The following is a 20,564-nucleotide window of genomic DNA, read 5'->3' on the forward strand; positions in this document are numbered from 1 at the left end:
TGTAGTTTCTTGCTCCTTTTAATAAAACAGGGACATGTCAAAGATATTTTCTTCCCATCTCAACTCTGAAAAAATGTTTGTCTTTCATGCAGTTTCAGCTGCCTAACACCCCCCTTAGATGCAACTCCATGGTGTAAGACAAGGCAAGCTATATAAACAAAGTAGCATGAATTTCACTTTCCTCAATAAAATTTCCTTTTGCTTTCTATAAATAGAAACTATGTTTGCTCTCCTGAAAAATACCCCTTAATTACTACAACCTGAGAGTTTCTATTGTATCATGGCATTAGTCTAGTTTAAAGCTATAAGAAATGCAGTGCTAATTCTTTTCTGAGCTTCTCAAAAGCTCAATGGCATCCAAACTAATGGTATCAATTATGTTGTCACCTCTCCACAGTTTCAAATTCTTTACTTTCCATCTTCCAGCTGCCTTATTAAAATGAACCGTGCGTACTATTGCTGTTAATCAACAAGTTTTCTACAAATCCAACTTAAACTGATTTGCTACAGCTGACACAAAATGTTAACACAATTCAAGTACTCTTGTTAAAGGAGAAACACCAGGAAAATATATATTTTTATTAATTTTTAAATATCAAACAAGAATTTATGCATTTGTTTATCAAATACAAATGATTGCCCCTCTGGTCAGCCCCAACATTATCTCTTATGAACATTTTACATAATAGAGCGTGTTTAATCAGTTAAACACATCAACATCAGTTAACATATTAAAATAAGTTTGTGGAAAGTTATAAGGAGGAATGAAACAAAAACCTGTGCCAAGACCCAATGTTGCTCCATGCTCCCTGCAGAAGACCCCACAGAACACAGCAACTCTGCCATCTCAGCAGTCCTACACTAAAGTTTTCACACCCCACATATACATAGCCAAACACACAGCAAGTAGTGTTATCTCCAGCAGCCTGCAGTACTTGCTCACGTCAGATAGACCTGCACAAAAATAATACCCAGATTGAAGTGTAAGAACTAACAAGCTAAGGATCCTGTAGCCCAGGATCTCCTGCCAGCCCAGTCCTTCTCTTCCTTCAGTCATCCAAATGCCTTTCATTAGTTAATTAATATTTAATGTTACTGGAATAACTGACCATAAAGCAACCAAAGCCCAATCAAAGCCAGAATTTTGTCATACATGCAGAATAACAAAGAACCTGCCAGTGTATTTAAGAACATATAAAGTGACTCGCTTACTGTATACTGAACGTAGTTGTTGTAGGCCACTGTGACCGAAGCACACAGAAGGAGCTACTTTTAAAGTCCAAGTTCTAAGTCAGATTGTCAGACACAAGTAAAAACAGTAGATACAGCCTCAAGTAGGCCAGCCTCTGCTCTTTAAAATCTCAGCTCTGTACCACAGTCCATGGGAGCTGGACACTAAGTTTCTATACAGTGAATACACTGTATGGAAGAGCTTTTGTTGCACAATTAACCAGGCATAGGGCAGTTGCTTTGTGATGCCAGCTGAACTAAACATTAAGCTCCAGCTAACATTCTCTTTCCTTTTCTTTTCTTTTCTTTTCTTTAAATGCTTATAAGGATATACAGCCTATGAATCCTGGAAAGCTCATTAATGAGTTCAGTCCCATTTTCTGCCTACAGGGATGACAGTGCTTTTGCAAAGAGTAAAACTTCAAACAACATTTTAGTGTTTTTTCCTGCAAGCCCCAGAAGCCCCAGTTAACAGGCCATCACAACCCAACTGCAATAGACAAACTCAGTCCTTGAGTTTTTTGATACACTACTTCTACCTGGAGTAGAAGCTGAAAAAGCATCATGTAAAATTATGAGGCAACTATCTCCCCTGTGGGCTTCAGTGCACAACAAGGCAAACGAGCACTTTCATAATAAAGATCCTTCATTTTGCTCATTACAAGATCAGTTCTCAAACAAGTAACACGATGGTCAGATAAAAATGAAGCTACTGTAATCGCAGACTTCAGTGTTTCTAGCAGTAAAAACCACCAGCTTATTCCCTTCTTCCAGAGCTAAGATAATTTAGATATCAATTCACGAATCTTGATGGATATGACTATGAATAAAAGAAAAATTACACAGTTTTATCATCAATGTCTCTGTGCAATCAGCTCAGAAAGCCTAGTATGCATTAAAATGTGTCTTGTTCATTGTACAGTTACCTAATTTCAGCACTTAAAGATTACTTTAGTATCTTTTTTTTTTTTTTAATCCCATCAGTCCACTGTTTATGTAAAAGCATTTTACTGGTTTCACTTCTGGAAACCAATTTAGTTCTCCTTAATGCATTGCCTTACACCACCATTAACTTCATCTTCTTTTACAGGTTAGATCGAGTAAGCCAAGGAAATTCCTGGAAGCCAAAAAGAGAATAAAATACTTATCAGAATGGGCGAACAGTAAGGGGATCCTGATACAAATATGTACTAACTACCAGATGGAATCCACAAGACATAAATAAAGACTGCTCAGAAAAATATTTTGTCTCATTTTGTCAGGAATGGGAAGGAACAACTGTCATGTCTGCAAAGAGTCATTAAAGATGCTAGGCATCAGTAGGAGCCAATGAAAAAACAAGGAAAGAAGACAAAGCAGTGTAAGGGCACTGATTTTGCCATCTCCCAACTCTGAAGAGAATCTGCCTTTCAATCATCTGCATTCTCTGCAGTTTTGGTGATGCTTCCTAACTACTCAAAAAAGGAAAACATAAATACCTGTTTCTTCCTGTCAGACTGTGGATCAATCATTACATTTATAAGAGAAGGTGTTTGCTTGTCAGTCATGCTTGCTTTCAGAGCTTTCTGCAATTCTTCTGGTGTTTTAACAAAATATCCTTTACCACCAAATGCAGACATAATTTCCTCATAGTGTGAATTTGGCAGGAGAGAAACTGGAGGTACACTGCGGTGAAACAGAAAACTCTGAGAAACAGCAGGGAAGAATTGCCAGATTGACCAATTTAATTACTTCATTGCACCAATTCTAAAAGTATGCTATGATTATTGTTCTGGCCTGATGAATTCTTCTGGGCTGGAGGAACTGTTTCCTATACCACTTAAGCTATGCTTACAGTCACACTTCCATCTGGAAACACTCTTGAGTAGGCTTTTAGCCTAGTTCAGGGCACAGGGATCTCAGCTCCAGAAGCAGAAGCCCAGCGTATACTTACAACACAGGCCTTGGGTAGTTTGGAAGACCACTGTCATTTTGGAGGTTATCCCACTATGAACTCTATATCCTGTGTGGCCTGAGCTGCTACTGGAACCTGAGATGACTAACAGAGTCATCTCTGCTAGACATTGTGTAAACAAAAGTCTGTAATTAGGTTAATTCCTCACCTTTGGTAACTGGTTCTTTTTTACTCAAACTAACCCTAGGACTTAGGTTCACTTCATGAAAAATTTCACTGTGAATCACAAAGCATTAAAAATGAACAGAATGAATATTTTGGTCATTTCTTCCTTAATTAACAAGACACTGAAGATGCTCACCATGTAGCAGGATCTCCATATTGTAACATTTCTTTCCAGTTATCCGCATTCAAACCAGTGTAAATCCCGTTGTTGTTTACCACGATAATCACGATTGGCAAGTTGTACCTACAGAGATACATTTGGAAGATCTTTGAAATATCTGTACCTTTCTGCAAGGTGTTGAAAGTGTTACATTTCATTAAAAATAAAACTATAAATTAAAAAAAAACACTTTCACCTGAAACATGATCTACTTGTTACTGGTAACAATACAGTCAAAAATGACTACGGATAGTGTTTGGCTTGTTTTCCTGTGTCTTAATTTAAGAGTACCCTATAACAGCAGCATTCTTGGCCTTCTAGTTTAATTGATCCAGGCAACATACAAAGAGGGTCTTCTTGAGCAAAAATGAGTTACCTGCAAATTGTTTCCACTTCCATCCCAGAAAATCCAAAAGCACTATCTCCTTCTATGCAGATGACTCGCTTTTCAGGTGTTCGGTCTTTAGCTACCAGTGCAGCTGCTATGGCAAAACCCAGTCCAACTCCCATTGTTCCAAAAGTACCTGCATCAAGCCTAAAGGTGAGAACATAGAATCTAAGATTCTCTAGAATCTCGAAGTTCACTCAAACTTTTCAGTTAATCCACAATTTAATTTTAATAATTACTCATATACTTTTCCAATAGTGTTTCATAAACAATTAGTTTGTTTGGATCCCAGATATGTGGATTATTATATTCATTTAAACATCAAATAAGACTGAAAATAATTTGAGACAAACATACTCAAACTAATTAAAATTGAGAACTCTCATACACTAGTGGTATTACAATAAAGAAAGACTATTCTTATATGCTTTTAGCTTGCATAGTAACATAGTAATTACTCTCGAGATAGGCAGACTACATGAAATCTCTCTGTATTTAATTCCTTGGAAGCGTAACTAGAAGTCTGAAAGCCATCAGTTAAATAATGCTGTTCAAACTTTAGTCTTCTGTTCAACTTTTGAAATCAAATTGCAAGCTGTAATTAAGTTAGATCATTTCAGTCAGAAGCACATAATGGAAACAAAAGTACATGAAGAACTAGATTACTCTAGGGTTAACTTCTCATATTTGCTTTCAGACATGCGCAATTCAATATGAAGCCAATTTACTGTGTCCTTATTTTAAAAAGTGGGAAAAATGCAAACTCTTCCTCCAACTTCACTGGAAGTTTTTAGGTTTTGTTTTGTTTACAAAGAAGTATTTAGGTTCATCTAGGATGTGTTACTTTCACAAGAAGGCTCTAAGCTTCCCAGTCAGATCAAACGGTTCATCTCACCCAGGGAGAACTTTTTCCCCACTCTTCAAGAAACGGAACTTAATTCTTACCTATAATAATTCTGTGTGGTATAGCTTTAATAAGATGACATCCACACATTTCTGATTTTGGGTGCCTGCATTTTAGGCATACAGGTTTGCATGGAAGTGTGTTCAATATATAATTCAATTTTCAAAACGAACTTATCTTCTCAAGTTTTCCCTGTTCTTTAAGTGTTATGTTTCAAAGAAACACTTGTTCTGCATGAATTCTTTTCAACATGAGATTCCAAACAACTATTCTTATTTTAAATCAGCATTTACCATACCCTTTGAGCACAGAAAGAAGCATCTGGATTGCAGAATTTATTATAATGCTCCTCGCTCACTTTCCACAAAAGAAAGAGTGAGAAACTATCATCCCTCTGCTGCAGAGCACACAGGTCACAGGGAACTTAAAATCTCTGACAGGACATCAGGATATGAGTGGATAACTTCCCTTTAGCCAACATACATCTATTTTGTTTAGAGACTTAAAAAAGAATTATAAAAATTCTGGGAATTATAAAAGGTTGATAAAAATTCATATAAATGAAAACATTTATATAAAACTCTAGTCTGTTGAGCCAGCACAACAAAGAAAATACCACACCTTTGACGGGGATAATAATTAGGAAGCATAGTTCGTCCAATGTCCATGGTGTTTGCTCCCTCACTTACTAAAATGCTGTCCTTGGGTATCAGTTCTCTGATGTGATGAAAGACTGTGTAGTAATTCATAGGCAGGGATTTCTGCAATGCTAATTCCTTAAAAATAACAGAATACAGAGTAAGGTGCAGAATTGAGATACATAAATAATACTATGGTACTATACAAGGTAGGGATGAAGTATTTGGCCTTCCGTGTTATATTTCAAGGTCACGTATGGTTTATTCTGGTCACACCACTTATCAGAGGTGCATTCTGGTCAGCAACCTGTTCCCTTGGCTGGCCCATCATTAACAGCAACCTGCTAAACCAAGCTTAACCTGAGTGACACATTAATTTTTTCACACACACAGGTTTCACTGTTGGTAACTCTAAACAAGTTGCCATCTGTATGTTAGGAGGAAGTTCAAAAGGGCGAACTGCTACGATTGATCTATTTTAATCCCACCTTGGAAGAAAGCATCTGAACTTGCAGAATATGGGTTGTATAAAGTTAAGCATACGCTGTCTGTGGTATTTTGGCTTGAGAGCTACTTACAGTTAATATAAATTGTTTCCACCAGCTTTGCTTTGGACATAAATGTCCGAACTAACTGAGAAGTTTGAAAATAGAGCAGTGATAAAATTATGTATCAGTACCTGTTAAGGCAAGAAAACTCCTAATTTCTTTGATATAATACCTTTGATCTTTCCTCATTGTTCTTTATTTTCTCTCTTAGTTTCTTCCACCACTCTGAATTAGAAGGATATTTCAGTAGTCTTTTGCTGAACTCTTCTAAAAGCTGCAAAGACATTTGAAATGTTGCAAATGTCTTTCAATAGATATAAGAACACAACAAGCATCAAGAATGTTATCAAGAAGGATCCCTACACAAACCAGAATCTTTAACATTTAACTTGGGATGCACAGCACGGGTACATTGCAGGAAACATGCCTTTCCTTGTTTTTGTTTTAAACTAGTAACTATACATCACAAGAAATTAAGGTCAAAAAAGGAGAACACCTGACATTACATTACCTGCTTAGTCACGGCATTTATGTCACCTAGTAAAGCTGCAGCTGGTCTCACATTATTCCCCAGCTCTTCTGCACAAATATCAATCTGTATTTCAAAAAGAAAGGCCACCATTAACTCAAAGTTATTATAGGGATTTACTTTTTTTCCAGTTCAAGTGAGGAACATTATCTGACTGTTTTTATACACTGTTTTGGCCGTACAAACAAATTCCTCTGCCTTTTACTGAAATAACATCTGGAAATGCTTTATTTGAAGTCAATTTTTAATATTAACCCTTGACAGTGAAAAAAAAGTGACTCTAAATGAGATTAAAAAGTATTTTTGCATTTTTTAGATAAAAGAAACAGAAGAAATACTGATTTCAAAAGTCAAAAAGAATTCTAGTTAAACAAAAAATGTTATTCCTCTGAAAAAGATGAAGTTTGGAAACTGAGATAATGTTCCAGATCACTGAAAGCGGGCCAGCCACACTGCACTAAGTCAACTATTACTCTTCGATCACAGGCTCTAAGGAAGGGTATCTTTGGGACATAATCAATTTAACAACTTGTCTTTCTAGGAGCTGGCATATTACCAAATCCACTAATTAGTTAAATAGCCTTTCTTTTCTTTTTTTTTTTTCCCCCATGAACATCTCTGAGTGACTGAGCTCTTATAATGACTGACTGACTCTGGATCTGAAGGTAATTGTCTTTTGAAAATATCCAACTGAGAGAGCAGTCGAACAGTACGAAAGGTTTCACAATTTAAGGACAATTTGTTTTCAACCACTGACATTCCAGAGCTCCGAAGATCATATGCATATCACGAGTCCGATCTTGTATTAAACAACTACACAAAAGTGTCTGCCCTCCTCACAACATCAGCACCAAGTCCTTTATAGCTGGAAAAGTTTTTTAAGCATTTTTAGAAAATACAAGGAATAAATTAAAATTAAAGGAATTACAACTATTTCTAGAGAACTACTGTAACTATGTGATCTCTATTGCGCTGTCTGTAGGGCAGAATTTGCCACAAACTATGCTACCAAAATAATTTGCAAAAACTGCTCTAGACAATGCTGGAACACAGAGGACTTCCTTCAACTTGTAAATTTTGTGCTTACCTGAATAACCTTTACATCTTTTCGAAACCTTGGTGGAAGACCAAAATGCAAAATCCAGTTCAACCTTGCACCAAGCAAGATGACTACATCAGCATGCTGTAATGCCCTATAAAGGCAAACGAGAATTAGATTAGGAGGAATTGTTGCTAAATTTAATAGTGTTTTCAAAATTAGAAGTAATAATAATCATCAAAGTATATATGTATATATGTATAACCACAAGAATGTATGTATAATCCTTTCCTCCTCTCAGCTTCTTGTTTAGCTCTATAAACCCCTGAACTTTTACATAGCCAATCATTAAGCCATTCTTGAGTTTAGGAGCTCAAGAAAAAAAAATTACTGTTTTCCTAATACACTGTGTTAAGAAAGTAATTTTAACACTGGGAGACTAATAAAATGCTACCATGAAGCTGAGGTTAAAGCAAAACACTCACTACTCTGATACTGACAACGGTAATTGCCAAAATTAAGAGTGTTGCAGCCCTCTCAGTTTAGGCTCCTGTTAATTTACCTTCCAGCTATGTACACAATACATGGTGTTTTCTTTTGTTCTCAATTTTTCTTATGAGTATGCTTACCAATGATAAAGCTATGATCCCTGACAAAGGGCAAATGTTTTAGTTTTCGAGTATAACAGTGTGCCATCTGCAAGCTAACTGTGCATACTCATACCTGCCACGGTTCTTACAGTTCACTCACATTAGTTTTGCAAAAACTCTTATGAATAAAATTTTATAAATTCATTCAATAGATTTTGAAATACTTTTCTTTTTCTTTCTAACTAAAGTGCAATACAGTGATGGCAAACACCACACAACTACTGCAGTTCAAGTTTTGCTGTCTGTTATGTGTGCACCGTTTGCTTCTCTGGTGTTAAAGTAGAAGGCTAATAGTTTTTCAAGTGCACTAAATTAAATACTTAAGATAAACTGTTCACTAGTTTCACTTTGTTACGAAATGCACACTAGCAACATTGATACATCTACTTGCCGTAGGTTTCATAGCTACAAAAGACTAGCTCTCAGACAAGCATCTTCCTGGTCCGCATTCTAAGCGCTGTCAGAAGCAATTCACCTAAATTTGTTGTTTCTTTCCAAGCAAGATCTTCAGCACTCTAAAATGAGCTGCGAAACATAGCTGAAAACACTTTCTGATGTATATGTTTTGTCTTCCCTGGAATTTGTAAAACACCACAATTCCCAGTTGTTTCTCAGATGTTAGGGTTAGAAGCCTTGCTTTATATTTACGTGGATCTTGCTGCAGCTACACAATTTGGATGGTTATCAGGAACTACTCCTTTTGCCATTGGGGTAGGTAAAAAAGGCAGTCCACAAAGGTCCACCAACTTTCTGATGTTATTTTCAGCATGTGAATAAGCAGCACCTGAATGAAACGAAAGAGACTGCTTAATACTACTGAAACTTACTGCATCCACCTGAGTTTCAATTAGCCTGGTTACATTAGTGGCAGAAAAAGCACTATTTCCCATTGTGAAAGCTGCCTGTTACTTTTCATTCTGGAAAACTCAAATATAACACACTGAACAATAGGTATTTGGGCTCAAATTTAATTTTGGATGGTTGAAGTTCTGTATTATGGCATAGAAATTTGTTGGGAATTTGGGAATTCCTGGTGGTATCTTTACAGTTAAAAAAAATGGCTGTTTTTTTTCTGCTTAAACTCATATTTCATCAACCGACTTTTCTTTTGACCTAGATGAAAAAAAGGAAGTTGCACAAAATTAAAATGTTTTAGAACAGATTTTAACATCAAATTTCAAAGTTGGTTTTTTTTTTTTTTTTTTTTTTTTAATATAGTATGAAAAATAGATGGCTAACATTAGTGGGGAAAAGAAATCATTTCGGTCATTGGTCTTTTCCTACATATGTGCAGTCAAAGCATGCTACCTTTGCCAATGATTAACAGAGGCTGCTTGGCATGAGCGATAATAGATACTGCCTTGGATACAGCAGAGTGTTCAGCCATGCTGGTGGGAGGTGGTGGGCAGCATTCTACGTACCTGGAAAAAAGGCAGAATAGAAGAGGGTCTTTAAAAGAAAATACAAAAGAAGAAATGTCAGAAGATAAGACCCATTGTTTAGCATAAAACCACAGCTGCTTCATACCACATTACCCACAGAATTTATGAGAACAGAATACATATATTTTTTAAAACAGACTCCAAAATTTTGCTTGCATGTTCCTTTAATCCTATAGGTAGCATTACTCCAGAGATGAAGTAACATTGGTGTTCTACCATCACAGTAATTCATTCATTTTTTGCACACTTAATGATAAACTATAATCCAAATAACATTATAATGGAAAGTTAAATTAAGAGAGTCAATTTTTAGTATCATTATTTCAGCCTCATAGCAGATTATTTGATCTCTTTTTCTTTTTATCTTTTTCTTAAGAAAATACTAAAGAAACTTAAAACTAAAATTTATTCAGTTCCTTGAAAAATAATGAATGTAATCTGTACATACTTGACAGAGCTCTTATTCACCTCCAGATTCACAAAATCTCCAGGTATGTCAATATAGCAGGAACCTGGACGACCATACATGCTGGTTCTTACAGCCTAGAAAACAGATGATCAGCTTTAATGCATTTGGAAGGATGTTAAAGAACTTTAAACAAACAAACAACAAAGAACATGCTTCAGTATGTACTGAGGTGTTTCAGATTGCTGAACCATCACAGGGAAAAATCCCAAGGACCGATTTATACCTATAGATTTAAGGTTTAACAGTTATTTACATTTCTCCCTACGCACAGTATTAGACTGTAAATTCTTTATTTAATTTAGAATAAGACAACTGTATTACAAGCAATTGTATTTGGAAATACTAGAATAAAATATTTAAGGTAGCATAAACAGAGAAAAAAGACAACCAACTCCTCCATCTTCTATTATGCTCTTAGCTCTTCTGTTACAGCTAGATATTCTGAATTTCAGAATTTGCACTTCTGAAAACAGCATTATTCAGAATTATACAGAATTCAGGCTGACATGGCTAAATTGTTCCTAGAGCAGGAGTCTTCTGAAACCCTTCCTGAAGCATGGAGATAAGGATGTGTTCTTTCTCAGACAAACATGCAAAACAAACAAACAAAAACAATCTGCACACCTCAAATCTAAATACAACCATCTCCGCCTCTCCTCCTCCAAATCTTCGCATAATGAAAGCGCTTAGTAACAGAACTTCAGAGCTAAAAGAATTGAAGTTTGCATTATTGCATTTCTGGTTCTTGCACATCTCCCTAAGAGCATTTTTTCATCAAAATCCTTGCAGCTCTGACTGAAGCTAACAAAAAATGCTGCAGGCATCAGTAAACATCAGACTAGAACAATATTTATTTCTAATCTTTTCCACAGCACTGTTCATAGAAAAAAAAAAAAAAAAAAAAAAAGCCCTGGGTGTTAATTCACTCAGTCAACATCACCAGCTAGCATCTGCATGATCAAAGTAGTTATAGTAGCAACTTTACAAAACAACAACAAAATCAACAAATCAAACAAACAAAACAAAAGAAAAAAACCCACAGACCTTATGCAGTAGGAGACATTTACAAGATGTTCTGTTGCTAATTTTTCATACCTTTTCAATAACAGCAGGAATAACTTCAAGGCTGCTTGGGCGGACAGATAGTTTGTTGTACAGCCTACCAGCTTCAACCTAAATAAATCAATAGAATGGTTAAACGCATTTATCAAAGCGATTTGGTCATTTCCAACTCCCTTCGACATGAATGAAATGAAAAAATGACAGATTGAAAGCAACAAGGGGAAAACTCCCACACAGAAAATCAAAGTTCCTCAGCTGGTGTAAATTGTCAAGCCACACTCATTCACTAAGTGCTTATGTATTTTTCCCAGAAAGTGCTGCTTCTGTTCTTGTAAGGTTTATTTTTTTTCTCTTCCATCTCAGAACAGACAGGCAAGGACAATAAATACCAGCTGAGACCTAAAACAGCACGAATTGCAGCATGATGATGGATAAAGACAATACAAGTAATCTGGTGGATTACAGTGTCAATGTTAAACCAGTAGATGGAGCAAATCAACAGCATTACACAACCTGCTAGGAAACGTTAGTAACTGGGATTGTTATCCCTACACTAAGGAAGAAATATCACTGGTTATTTAACTGAAACTATTTTGTAGAAAGTTATGTCTATGTACCTGTGGAAATTCTTGGAAAGCTCCCATGGTTTCCTGATTTCTGTCAGAAGACCCTCCAATAACAATCAAAGGCCTAGAAAAGGATTAAAAAATATATATGCATACATATGTTTTTGTAACAGCAATCACATCTGTAAATTCACCTTACTGCCAAATCCTACTACTGTAAAGACATCAACGTGAATAGAAAGTGGCCAGCACATTACAGGGGTGGACTCTAAATATCAATATCAGGTGGTTGACTTCTTAGCAGCCTTTAGGTGTCTAGTTTTAGAACATTCTGGCCATATTAAATGATAGTTTAAACCAGTCTGTTTAACAGTGACAAACCCTATATTCCTTTTTCATGTTTTTATTTAAAAGTATTAATAAAAAAATAAACTACTTCCCAAAATTTTGAAATACAATAAGGAGAATACTCTATTCTTAATACAGCTACCCCCAACAGCTATACCTTCAAAATATTTGATTTTGCTTTTAAATCTTATATAATTGTAACCAGAAATAAGTTTTTCCCCCGTGTACTCATCATACTGTACTACTGGCACTATACTGTAGCCATTTGTAAGAGCGGTGCTTATTACTGCAAGTAGTTAAATTAAATTAAGTCCAAAACAACAGTGAAGCAGGAAGAACACTGACTACAATGAAACTAATAAGAGTTTCAAGCATTATGGACTTGGAAGAGAAGAACTTTAGTAAACTGAAAAAAATCAAGTGCAATCTCTGGTAAAGAACAGTACTGCACCATGCGACTGCATACAGAAATCTTTAATGCAAACTCTTCTTCGGAGTTTATTTTCAAAGCCTAACTGAAATAACAAAAATCTTTTGCTCAGGGTGAGGCAGGAAAGGAAGCAGCAGTGTTGTAGGTAATTTTTAATGTGAAGTAACACATTATACCCTTGGAAATGTAGTTTACCAAGACCTCACTAGCTTCCTAGTTGGCTAGATTCACATGTCCAACAGCTCACTGTGACAAGTTTCCAGGGTAAACTAAAGGCTCTTCCACTCAAGCAACCTGTGTTCAGGCAATAAAATCAAAAAACACAATCACTAGTAAATTGTGGTATCAGACTGCTTGACTTTCTTACAGTCGATATAGTAGAGGGTTTTTTCTCCTGGATGGGACTGAAACAGTAATCAGAAGAACAGGTTTCCAGACTCAAGGAGGATAACTCTGAGCTCTAAGGACCATCCCTTAGAATTATTCGAAGTCAGTGCCAGTGGGGTCAGTTCAGCCATTTGCCTCCTTCTGTGAGAAGTAAGCCAACGCTCAATCTACCGCAGCATGTTAAAAGCCAGGTATTACGTCACGGAATCACAAGACTTAATGCTGGGTGCTAACCTTGCCTTAAAGATTTGGTCTCGTTATGTGACTTCCTTGCCCACGATGGGGACGTAACACCTTGTTGCCACAGAAGCTAGAAGCCCTCTCTCTAACTTCTGCTCCCAGCTGCGTACCCCATTGTCAAATCTTCCGGCAAACTAGATAAATTGCTTCTTTATCCTTTTGCCAAGTGCACAGGTTTACACAAGATAAAGTTAGGTAAACAGAGCTTATCTCAGACAGGAAACAACTTGTGAGAAAAGAGAAATGTCTCCTGCAAGCCCAATAGCAAGCACAATGTGTTTTGTTTTTTTCTTACAGCCAAATTCATGACTGCTCAAATGCAAAGTTTTCATGTGATCTATTTTAATCTAAAGCCACATAGGGACAGCAAAACTTCAGTCGATTTTTTTTAAAAAAGTTTTAACACTATATGTCTTTTTTCAACGTGTTAGAAACTTTGTTAATTAGAGCTCCCATTATCTAGCTTCCCTTGTCCATCAGCCATTTCTAATCTAATTCTCCAGGTGACGTGTGCTTGGTAACACCACAGCTTCTCCCCAAAACACCTCACACAGCATTCTGAACAGCTTTTAGTGGCAGACCAGCTAAAGTTGCCATGTTTCAGTGAAGGCTTGTGGGAGTACATGCTATCGCTGTACCATCATTTAATTCAATTCTTAATTACCCCTCAAAATGTCTGCGTGGGGAGCAAACACAGCTTTTAACAATGCAGTTGTCAATTTGTTCACGTATGAAATATGGCAAATACAGTAATTCAAAGGTAACATGGCTTTTCAATTTAGAAAAAGCTCAAACTCTTTAAAAAAAAAAAAAAAAAAAAGTAAAGCATTATAGGCTGAATATCATCTTTATTTGAAAACATATCCATGCAATCAGGTATGTTGACAGATTTTTCAATAATGCATACTGGGGTAAGAAAAAAGAATTTTATTCAGGAGAGTACAAAAAAAAAAAAAAAAGTAAATTACTTTTAGGGAAGACAAATGAAGAATTTACTTCTGATTGCATAAAGAAAAAAAGTTCCCATACTAAATACTGCAAAGCCCAGTATCTGCAACAAATAATAGCAAATAATTATTAGAATTTCAAAGAGAAAATGCACTTAAATTACCAGCAGTTCACGGTTGCATTTGCCATCCCACCAAGGGCATGTAAAAAACCTGGACCAGACACTACAAGACATACTCCTGGCCTAGAGGGAAGAAAAAAAAAAAAAAAAGAAAAGATGCTGAAATACAAGATATTGAACTTATACTCATGTTTTCAAAATGCATCAACAACATGGGATTTACACGAAGGACTGATATTGCAATCAGAAATCATTTATCAACCCAATTAAAAAAATCATGTGAACTGTTGTTACATGCCACCCACTCATGCAATGTCTGTGTCTGCTATACACACAGGTTCATCGTGTTTCACTTCATGATTTCCCAGCTCCATGTTTCTTTTACCACATCTGCCCCACCATTTAGCATTGATGTGGATTTGGGACGCCCTCCCTTTTTTCAGTTTTCTCAACTCCACTATTAGCACTAGGTGTCAATGAAGAAAGCTCGCAAAGAGAGAAGTGCATCTGACTCAATGCAACCTTATTTATAACTCTATTATAGTCTAATTCAGGCAGAGACACTTATTCCAGTGAGATAAAAATCCTCGTTTTTAAAAATCCTCTACTGAGCATTCCTTAGTGGCTCTACAGACTCTCTAAATAGGAGAAAAAAATTATCTTCTTTCTAGGGGTTTATTGAAAGGAAGAAAACCCAAATAACTGTGTATCACAGGTATAACACTTGCAGATAGAATAAGGATTGATCCTCTGCATCATCATGTCTGCATTTGTGAGTAAGCAGACAGCAGATGGTACTTTAGGAAAGGATCCCTGGGATACCCTTTAAATCACAAGCCACAGAATCCCAACACTAAGACCAAAATGCAGTGCATGAGGAAAAGCCAGCATTTCATCTCAGGAGAAGGGGAGACAGGCAGGCATGTGATTAGTCTCTGTATTAGCAAGATATTTGTTGAGTAAATAATGACAAGATTAAGTTATAACAGGCCTACCACATTGCAGCAAACCACGATAGTGTCATTTCTGCCCCTCACACCAATGATGTTAAACAAATAATCAGAAATCAAAGGGGAAGAATTAAAGACAGTTATAAGATTGACAGTATTATATGAGTTTTAGCTCCTGCTCTGAAACATACCAACAGAAATATTGACAACTGTACTGACAATTCATTTAAAATTGATGTCCCTGTTTAACTGCCCTATCTCTGCATATGCTAAAAAAGAGCTCCAAAACAGAAAAACGTTCCTAGCTTCTGTTGAGTTACTACATATTAAAATAAATATTGTAAATATTGATAAATATGGAATGTACCTGCCAGTCAAATATCCAATAGCAGATGCAGCATAACAGGCCTGTTGAAAAGATTGTGGAATTATACAATTATTATTATAAACTTGTTTCATGATATTTAAATAATGTTCAATATCAATACTGAAATTAAGCAAGCATGGATTTTTCCCTGATAAATACAGCTTACATAGAAGCACCCCTTCACCCTCTCCATTTTAGAGATATGCTCATGAAGGTTTATATGAAAAATCTCAAGACTTCACAGATAACATGGAAGAGGGATTTATGTAGACAGGCGACGAACAGAAATGCAGCCATCACTGGAATGACTCATATTTCAGAAGTTAAGGGAAAGGTTGTAATCGTAATTTTATCTTGAAATCAGAAAGTTCTAACCCTTAAGGCAAAAAAAAATCATTTTGCAATTTTTCTCATTTTATTTTTATTTTTAAAGTAAACTGCTGGCCTTCTAGCCTACCTCCCTTATTTTGAAATAGAGCTGGGATTTTGTTTTTTATTTATTATTATATTTCAAGTACCATTGTGGCTAAAAGAGTAAGTGACACCAAAGATCTTTCTAAACATTTAGCGAGCTGCTAAACATTTTCCTCAGACCTATGAATAATTCTAGGTAACAAAACATGTTAGCAATCTGAGCTTAAATGAGTGAAACATAGCTTTATAATAAGCTGTTACAAGGAAGGAGAAACTGTCTTGAATATCCTCAGGCTCTTACAGATATAGACTAACTGTCACAGTAAAAAAGTGGGGCTTAGTAGAAGAATAATAGGCATACCTTATTTTCTTTGCAGCAGTAGATAAGGGAATTGTTGACAAAAAAAGCACACTGACAAGAAAAATCTCTTCCTACTTTTCATAAATCTTTGACATAGAGAGGAAAAATATCACTGATATAAGAATTAGGTAACTATTTGATGACACTGGTATGCAAAAGTTTAGAAATAATATTTGGAGTAGGTGTTACTAAAATCCTGCTAATGAAGCTCAAAGCATGGTGCTGAGTTTCCATGGCAATGTTGTTTGAGAACTGAGTGGCAAAGTAAACAGCACACAGAATTTAAGTTCACGTACAGTCATTGCCATTAAGATTTTTACTGTTTATTTCTACAAGGAAGCAACGTGACTAAAACTATCGCTATTTAGAGATTAGGAGATTGTAAATAGTTCTGAAGCTATACTTGAAGATTTTTTGTAAAAGGATTTTTTTATTCTTACTGTTACATCTAACATCTTGTCCCACTAACACATGAGCACCTGCATGCATATTATCTGTCAAGGTCACAACACAGTGGCTCAGCTGAAAGCAGATCCTTATGTTCCTCATGCATTCCAGAAGGACCTGGGCACATAAAATGTCATTAACCTCCCAAACTGTAGTCAGCATTAGCAACAAATACAGTAAGCCCAGATGCTGGCACTGAAGTCAAAATTTAAAACTACTCGTGAACATGGGGTTTTGAGCTGTAGCTAAAGCAGAGGGCTGTTGCTCCCAGACAAGTAGACACATTAAGCAGGGTTTAACTAAATCTTAGCCTGTTTCCAACTCACATACAAGCAAATTAATACAATATAACTAGTAAACAACACTTAAACATTTTTTGTATGTTGTTATCTGGTATAAACACAACAACCATGACAAGGAGCAGGCCTGAGGTCCTTACACTAATTGTGCCTAAATGTACCTTACCCTACCCTACACATTCTGGGACTGGCAGTAGGGCTTGTGACCAACTTGCTAGGAGAACCTGCTATAGGCACATGAGGCTGCTGCTTGCTACATGGTGTCTTCTGTTATGTACAGCTTAAGTGTAGGCTTGAAAAGCCTTTCCTTGCAGGTGTGACCACCGGTTGAAAGCAGCAGTCCCAGAATAATAAGTAACTTGCTCATGGACTATTACTGGCCACCGAAAAAATGCAGCTTTGAAAGCTGTGAAAATGCTGCTTTTGCTCTTTTGCTTTAGGAAAATAAAAAAAAATAAAATAAAATAAAATAAAAAATAAAAAAAAAATAAATAAAAAAAAAAGGAACAGAACAACCCAAATGTGTGAAAGGGCAAGGCACCTGCCTTGGCCTGCGCCATCAGCACCCATCCAACACCGCACAGTCCAGGCACGGAGGCCAAGGGCTATGAACTGTTCACAGACTGCAACATCTTACAAAACGAGATCTTGAAGCTGGGGGTGGAGAAAAAAAGATGTCCATTTTGGTTCCAGCTGCCCCTACTGAGAGGCTCTCAAGCCCAATTCCCTTTGCAGCTACGAGCATCAGCACCAACTTTACTGCACCAGCTCCAGCATACTGGATGTTCATCACAAACAAAGGACATTGTTATCAAAAACGGACTGCTCTGAATACATAGCAGTGATTACTGTTTAAGATTAAGAACTAAACATTAGCAATACGTGGTGTTAAATGAATAAAAATCAAATAGTTTTTTTTATGAAGTTTAAAACTAACCTATCGATCTAAATCTATCAGAGCGATCTCTACCCAGGGACAAACGCACAAAAGACACACCCCTGTTGAGTTGCAACATAACTCAAGTGTTCAAGTGGCAAGTGGGTCAGGGGTAAACTGCTAGCAGCAAATCTGGACCATGTTACAGGCTGCAGGGATTAGCTGAAGGATAAACCTTTAACTTCATGCTTTAATCTGGTCTTCCTGCTCTAACAAGTTCTTATACAAACGTGCTTTTGCTACATCTGGCTCAGAAATGAAGCATACACTCAACTCCTGGAGAAAACTTTGTCTTCCATACATCTCCAATCACATACATCAATATGAATAAAGGGAGCAGCTGCATACGTGTCCTCTGCAACCACACTGCACAACTAATAAACTTGGACAATTAGAAACATTAGGACATGTAAATATTAATCGTATCTTGAATACATGATACATACAAACATTTTACCCTCTCCCCTGCCAAGTAGTTACTCTGTCTTCATTGAGGACAAAGAACAAAACAAAACCTTCCACAAGATATCCTTGGTTCATCCTTGCCCATTCCCCGAGAAGAGAAACCCTGATGTTTTGATGTTAAAACAAGTCTTCAAGCTATTTCAATAACCCTAAATAAAAGTATCTCACTGTTTACAAGGTAAAATGTTTCTTGTCTTCCTTGCTCTAACAGAAAAGAGCCTAGTAAAGAGTGATAGACAGCATCTCATTTTGCAGTGCAAAGCAATCTTCTCTATTAATTACAGATACATGACAAAATTAATTTAAATTATGCTAATAACTAAAACTAAAATTAGAATACTTGCTAAGTGATGTACAGGAATATAAAGACCATGTTGACATCCTGTATTAAATACACCTTTTAAATTTTTTTAGCGCACGTTTGCCTGTCTCACATGGTAGATACAGACTTTCCATGTAGAGACGTGCATTCCTCTGAGTTCTCACACTCTTATATGTGTGTCAGGATCAGACAGCAAAACCACACAGTTCATGACCACCTGATTCAGGAGAGCTGTTCTTAACTTCAAATTCAATAAAGAATGATATCATATTCAACCTCAGGATGTCCAGGAGACCACTGAATTCTGGAAATGTTACTACAGGGGAAAAAAACAAACCCAGAACAGTGGCAATCACAATTGTGGCAACACAATCAAAATGCTAACAACCTCAAGTCTGATTTCTGATACCTACGCAACTAACCTGAAATATAGGGAGACTACTTAAGTGTAGACTAGTGCAGTAGCTGTTTCTCTGCTGTCTCCTTAAAAGAATGTTCAGAGGCTACATTCTTTCTAGTAAGATGATGGATTTCATTCTGTTGTAAAACAGATAAAGAAAGAATTGGTCCTACCAGGCAGATACTTACAGCTTGTTCATTTCTCATTCCTATGTATTTGATTCCAACTGCTTGGGCTGCAACTGCGATTTCAGTGACTGGAATACCAACAATGCCAAACATGTATTCAATATTCTAAAAAGAAAATGTTAGAAGCCATCAGAATGGTTTTCAAATGTCAGAGTGGAAAAAAACAAACAAACAAACAAACAAACAAAAAACACACACACCATACCATCACATATATTCACTTAAAACTTCATGGGACATTTTAAGGTGTACAATGACAGGTGTTATTTGCAGCGCAGTCCTCTGTAATTGTTCCACAGTTCGCAGACCTCCAAAACCCACTCCCCTCACAATGGCTCAGCACAGCTCAGCACTCAATTCATCTCTTTCTGATGACCACTTCTTACGGTGTCTCTCCTCCATCATTTTCCCATTAATCAGTATGTCAGCTTCATTGACTCTGAGAACTCCTAGTACAGTTTCCTCTTGTTAAGCTTTCAGTGAGAATTAATGTTAAAAAAAGCCCCAAGAAACAACTGGGATTATACTTTGTGAGGGCAAACTGACAAATGACAAGATGATGTGAATTTTTATGGCAACCAAGCTACCTTTTCGCATGTGGTAGTCCAAACAGAAAGGCTTTTGGTACAATTAGTGCTAATTCTACACCATTTCGAGTTTACATAAACAACAGAGGCTACTGGTAACCTCAAACGTGCTGCAGGTGCTGTGTACCAGTGGAAGGGGTGATGGACATTGCATGACAGCATCCTGCGGTGAGTTTGCGGGGGCCCAGCAGGCTCCTGAGAGGGAAGAGCCGAGCGAAGGCCTCTGGGCAGCGGCCCCACAGACCTGAGCCCCGCCGCTCCCTCACCTCCACCCGTTACCTGACGCCCCCGGGCCGCCATGGGACCCCCCCTCAGGGCAAACCGTGCCCAGCTCGGGCAAGGGGAGAGGCCGAGCCGCGCACAGCCGCTCCTCCCCGGCCTCGCCTCGCCCCGCACGGCCGGGGCCTTACTTGAGCTCGGAGCGCCTCGGCCACCAGCAGGGCCCCGCTCACCACCTCCCCTGCCGCCATGACAGCGCCTCCGCCACCTGAGGCGGCTGAGCGACACGCCTCCCGGCCAATGAGAGCGCAGAGGGGGCGGGCCTATCCCGCGAGAAAGGGCTCCCATTGGTCAGAGCCGGCGCTCGGTCGGAGGGCGGGAGGCGGCGGC

General features: G+C 37.4%; 1 protein-coding gene across 1 annotated transcript; it reads right to left on the reverse strand.

The window, feature by feature from the left end:
- Nucleotides 1-549: 549 nt before the first annotated feature.
- On the reverse strand, nucleotides 550-20,413 carry HACL1 (2-hydroxyacyl-CoA lyase 1). The gene is made up of 17 exons (XM_082752447.1): nucleotides 20,366-20,413; nucleotides 19,369-19,473; nucleotides 15,536-15,576; nucleotides 14,261-14,341; nucleotides 11,796-11,868; nucleotides 11,212-11,289; nucleotides 10,096-10,190; nucleotides 9,514-9,626; nucleotides 8,854-8,989; nucleotides 7,604-7,709; nucleotides 6,499-6,582; nucleotides 6,160-6,261; nucleotides 5,423-5,577; nucleotides 3,886-4,044; nucleotides 3,486-3,593; nucleotides 2,709-2,895; nucleotides 550-2,347 (listed from the first exon to the last, which is right to left on the reverse strand). Exons 2-17 carry the CDS (start codon nucleotides 19,459-19,461, stop codon nucleotides 2,315-2,317), a joined length of 1,644 nt encoding a protein of 547 aa, XP_082608573.1. The 5' UTR covers nucleotides 19,462-19,473; nucleotides 20,366-20,413; the 3' UTR covers nucleotides 550-2,314.
- Nucleotides 20,414-20,564: the final 151 nt, after the last annotated feature.

The sequence above is a fragment of the Aythya marila genome, assembly GCF_965140915.1.
Source record: "Aythya marila genome assembly, chromosome: 2".
Taxonomy (NCBI): Eukaryota; Metazoa; Chordata; class Aves; order Anseriformes; family Anatidae; genus Aythya; species Aythya marila.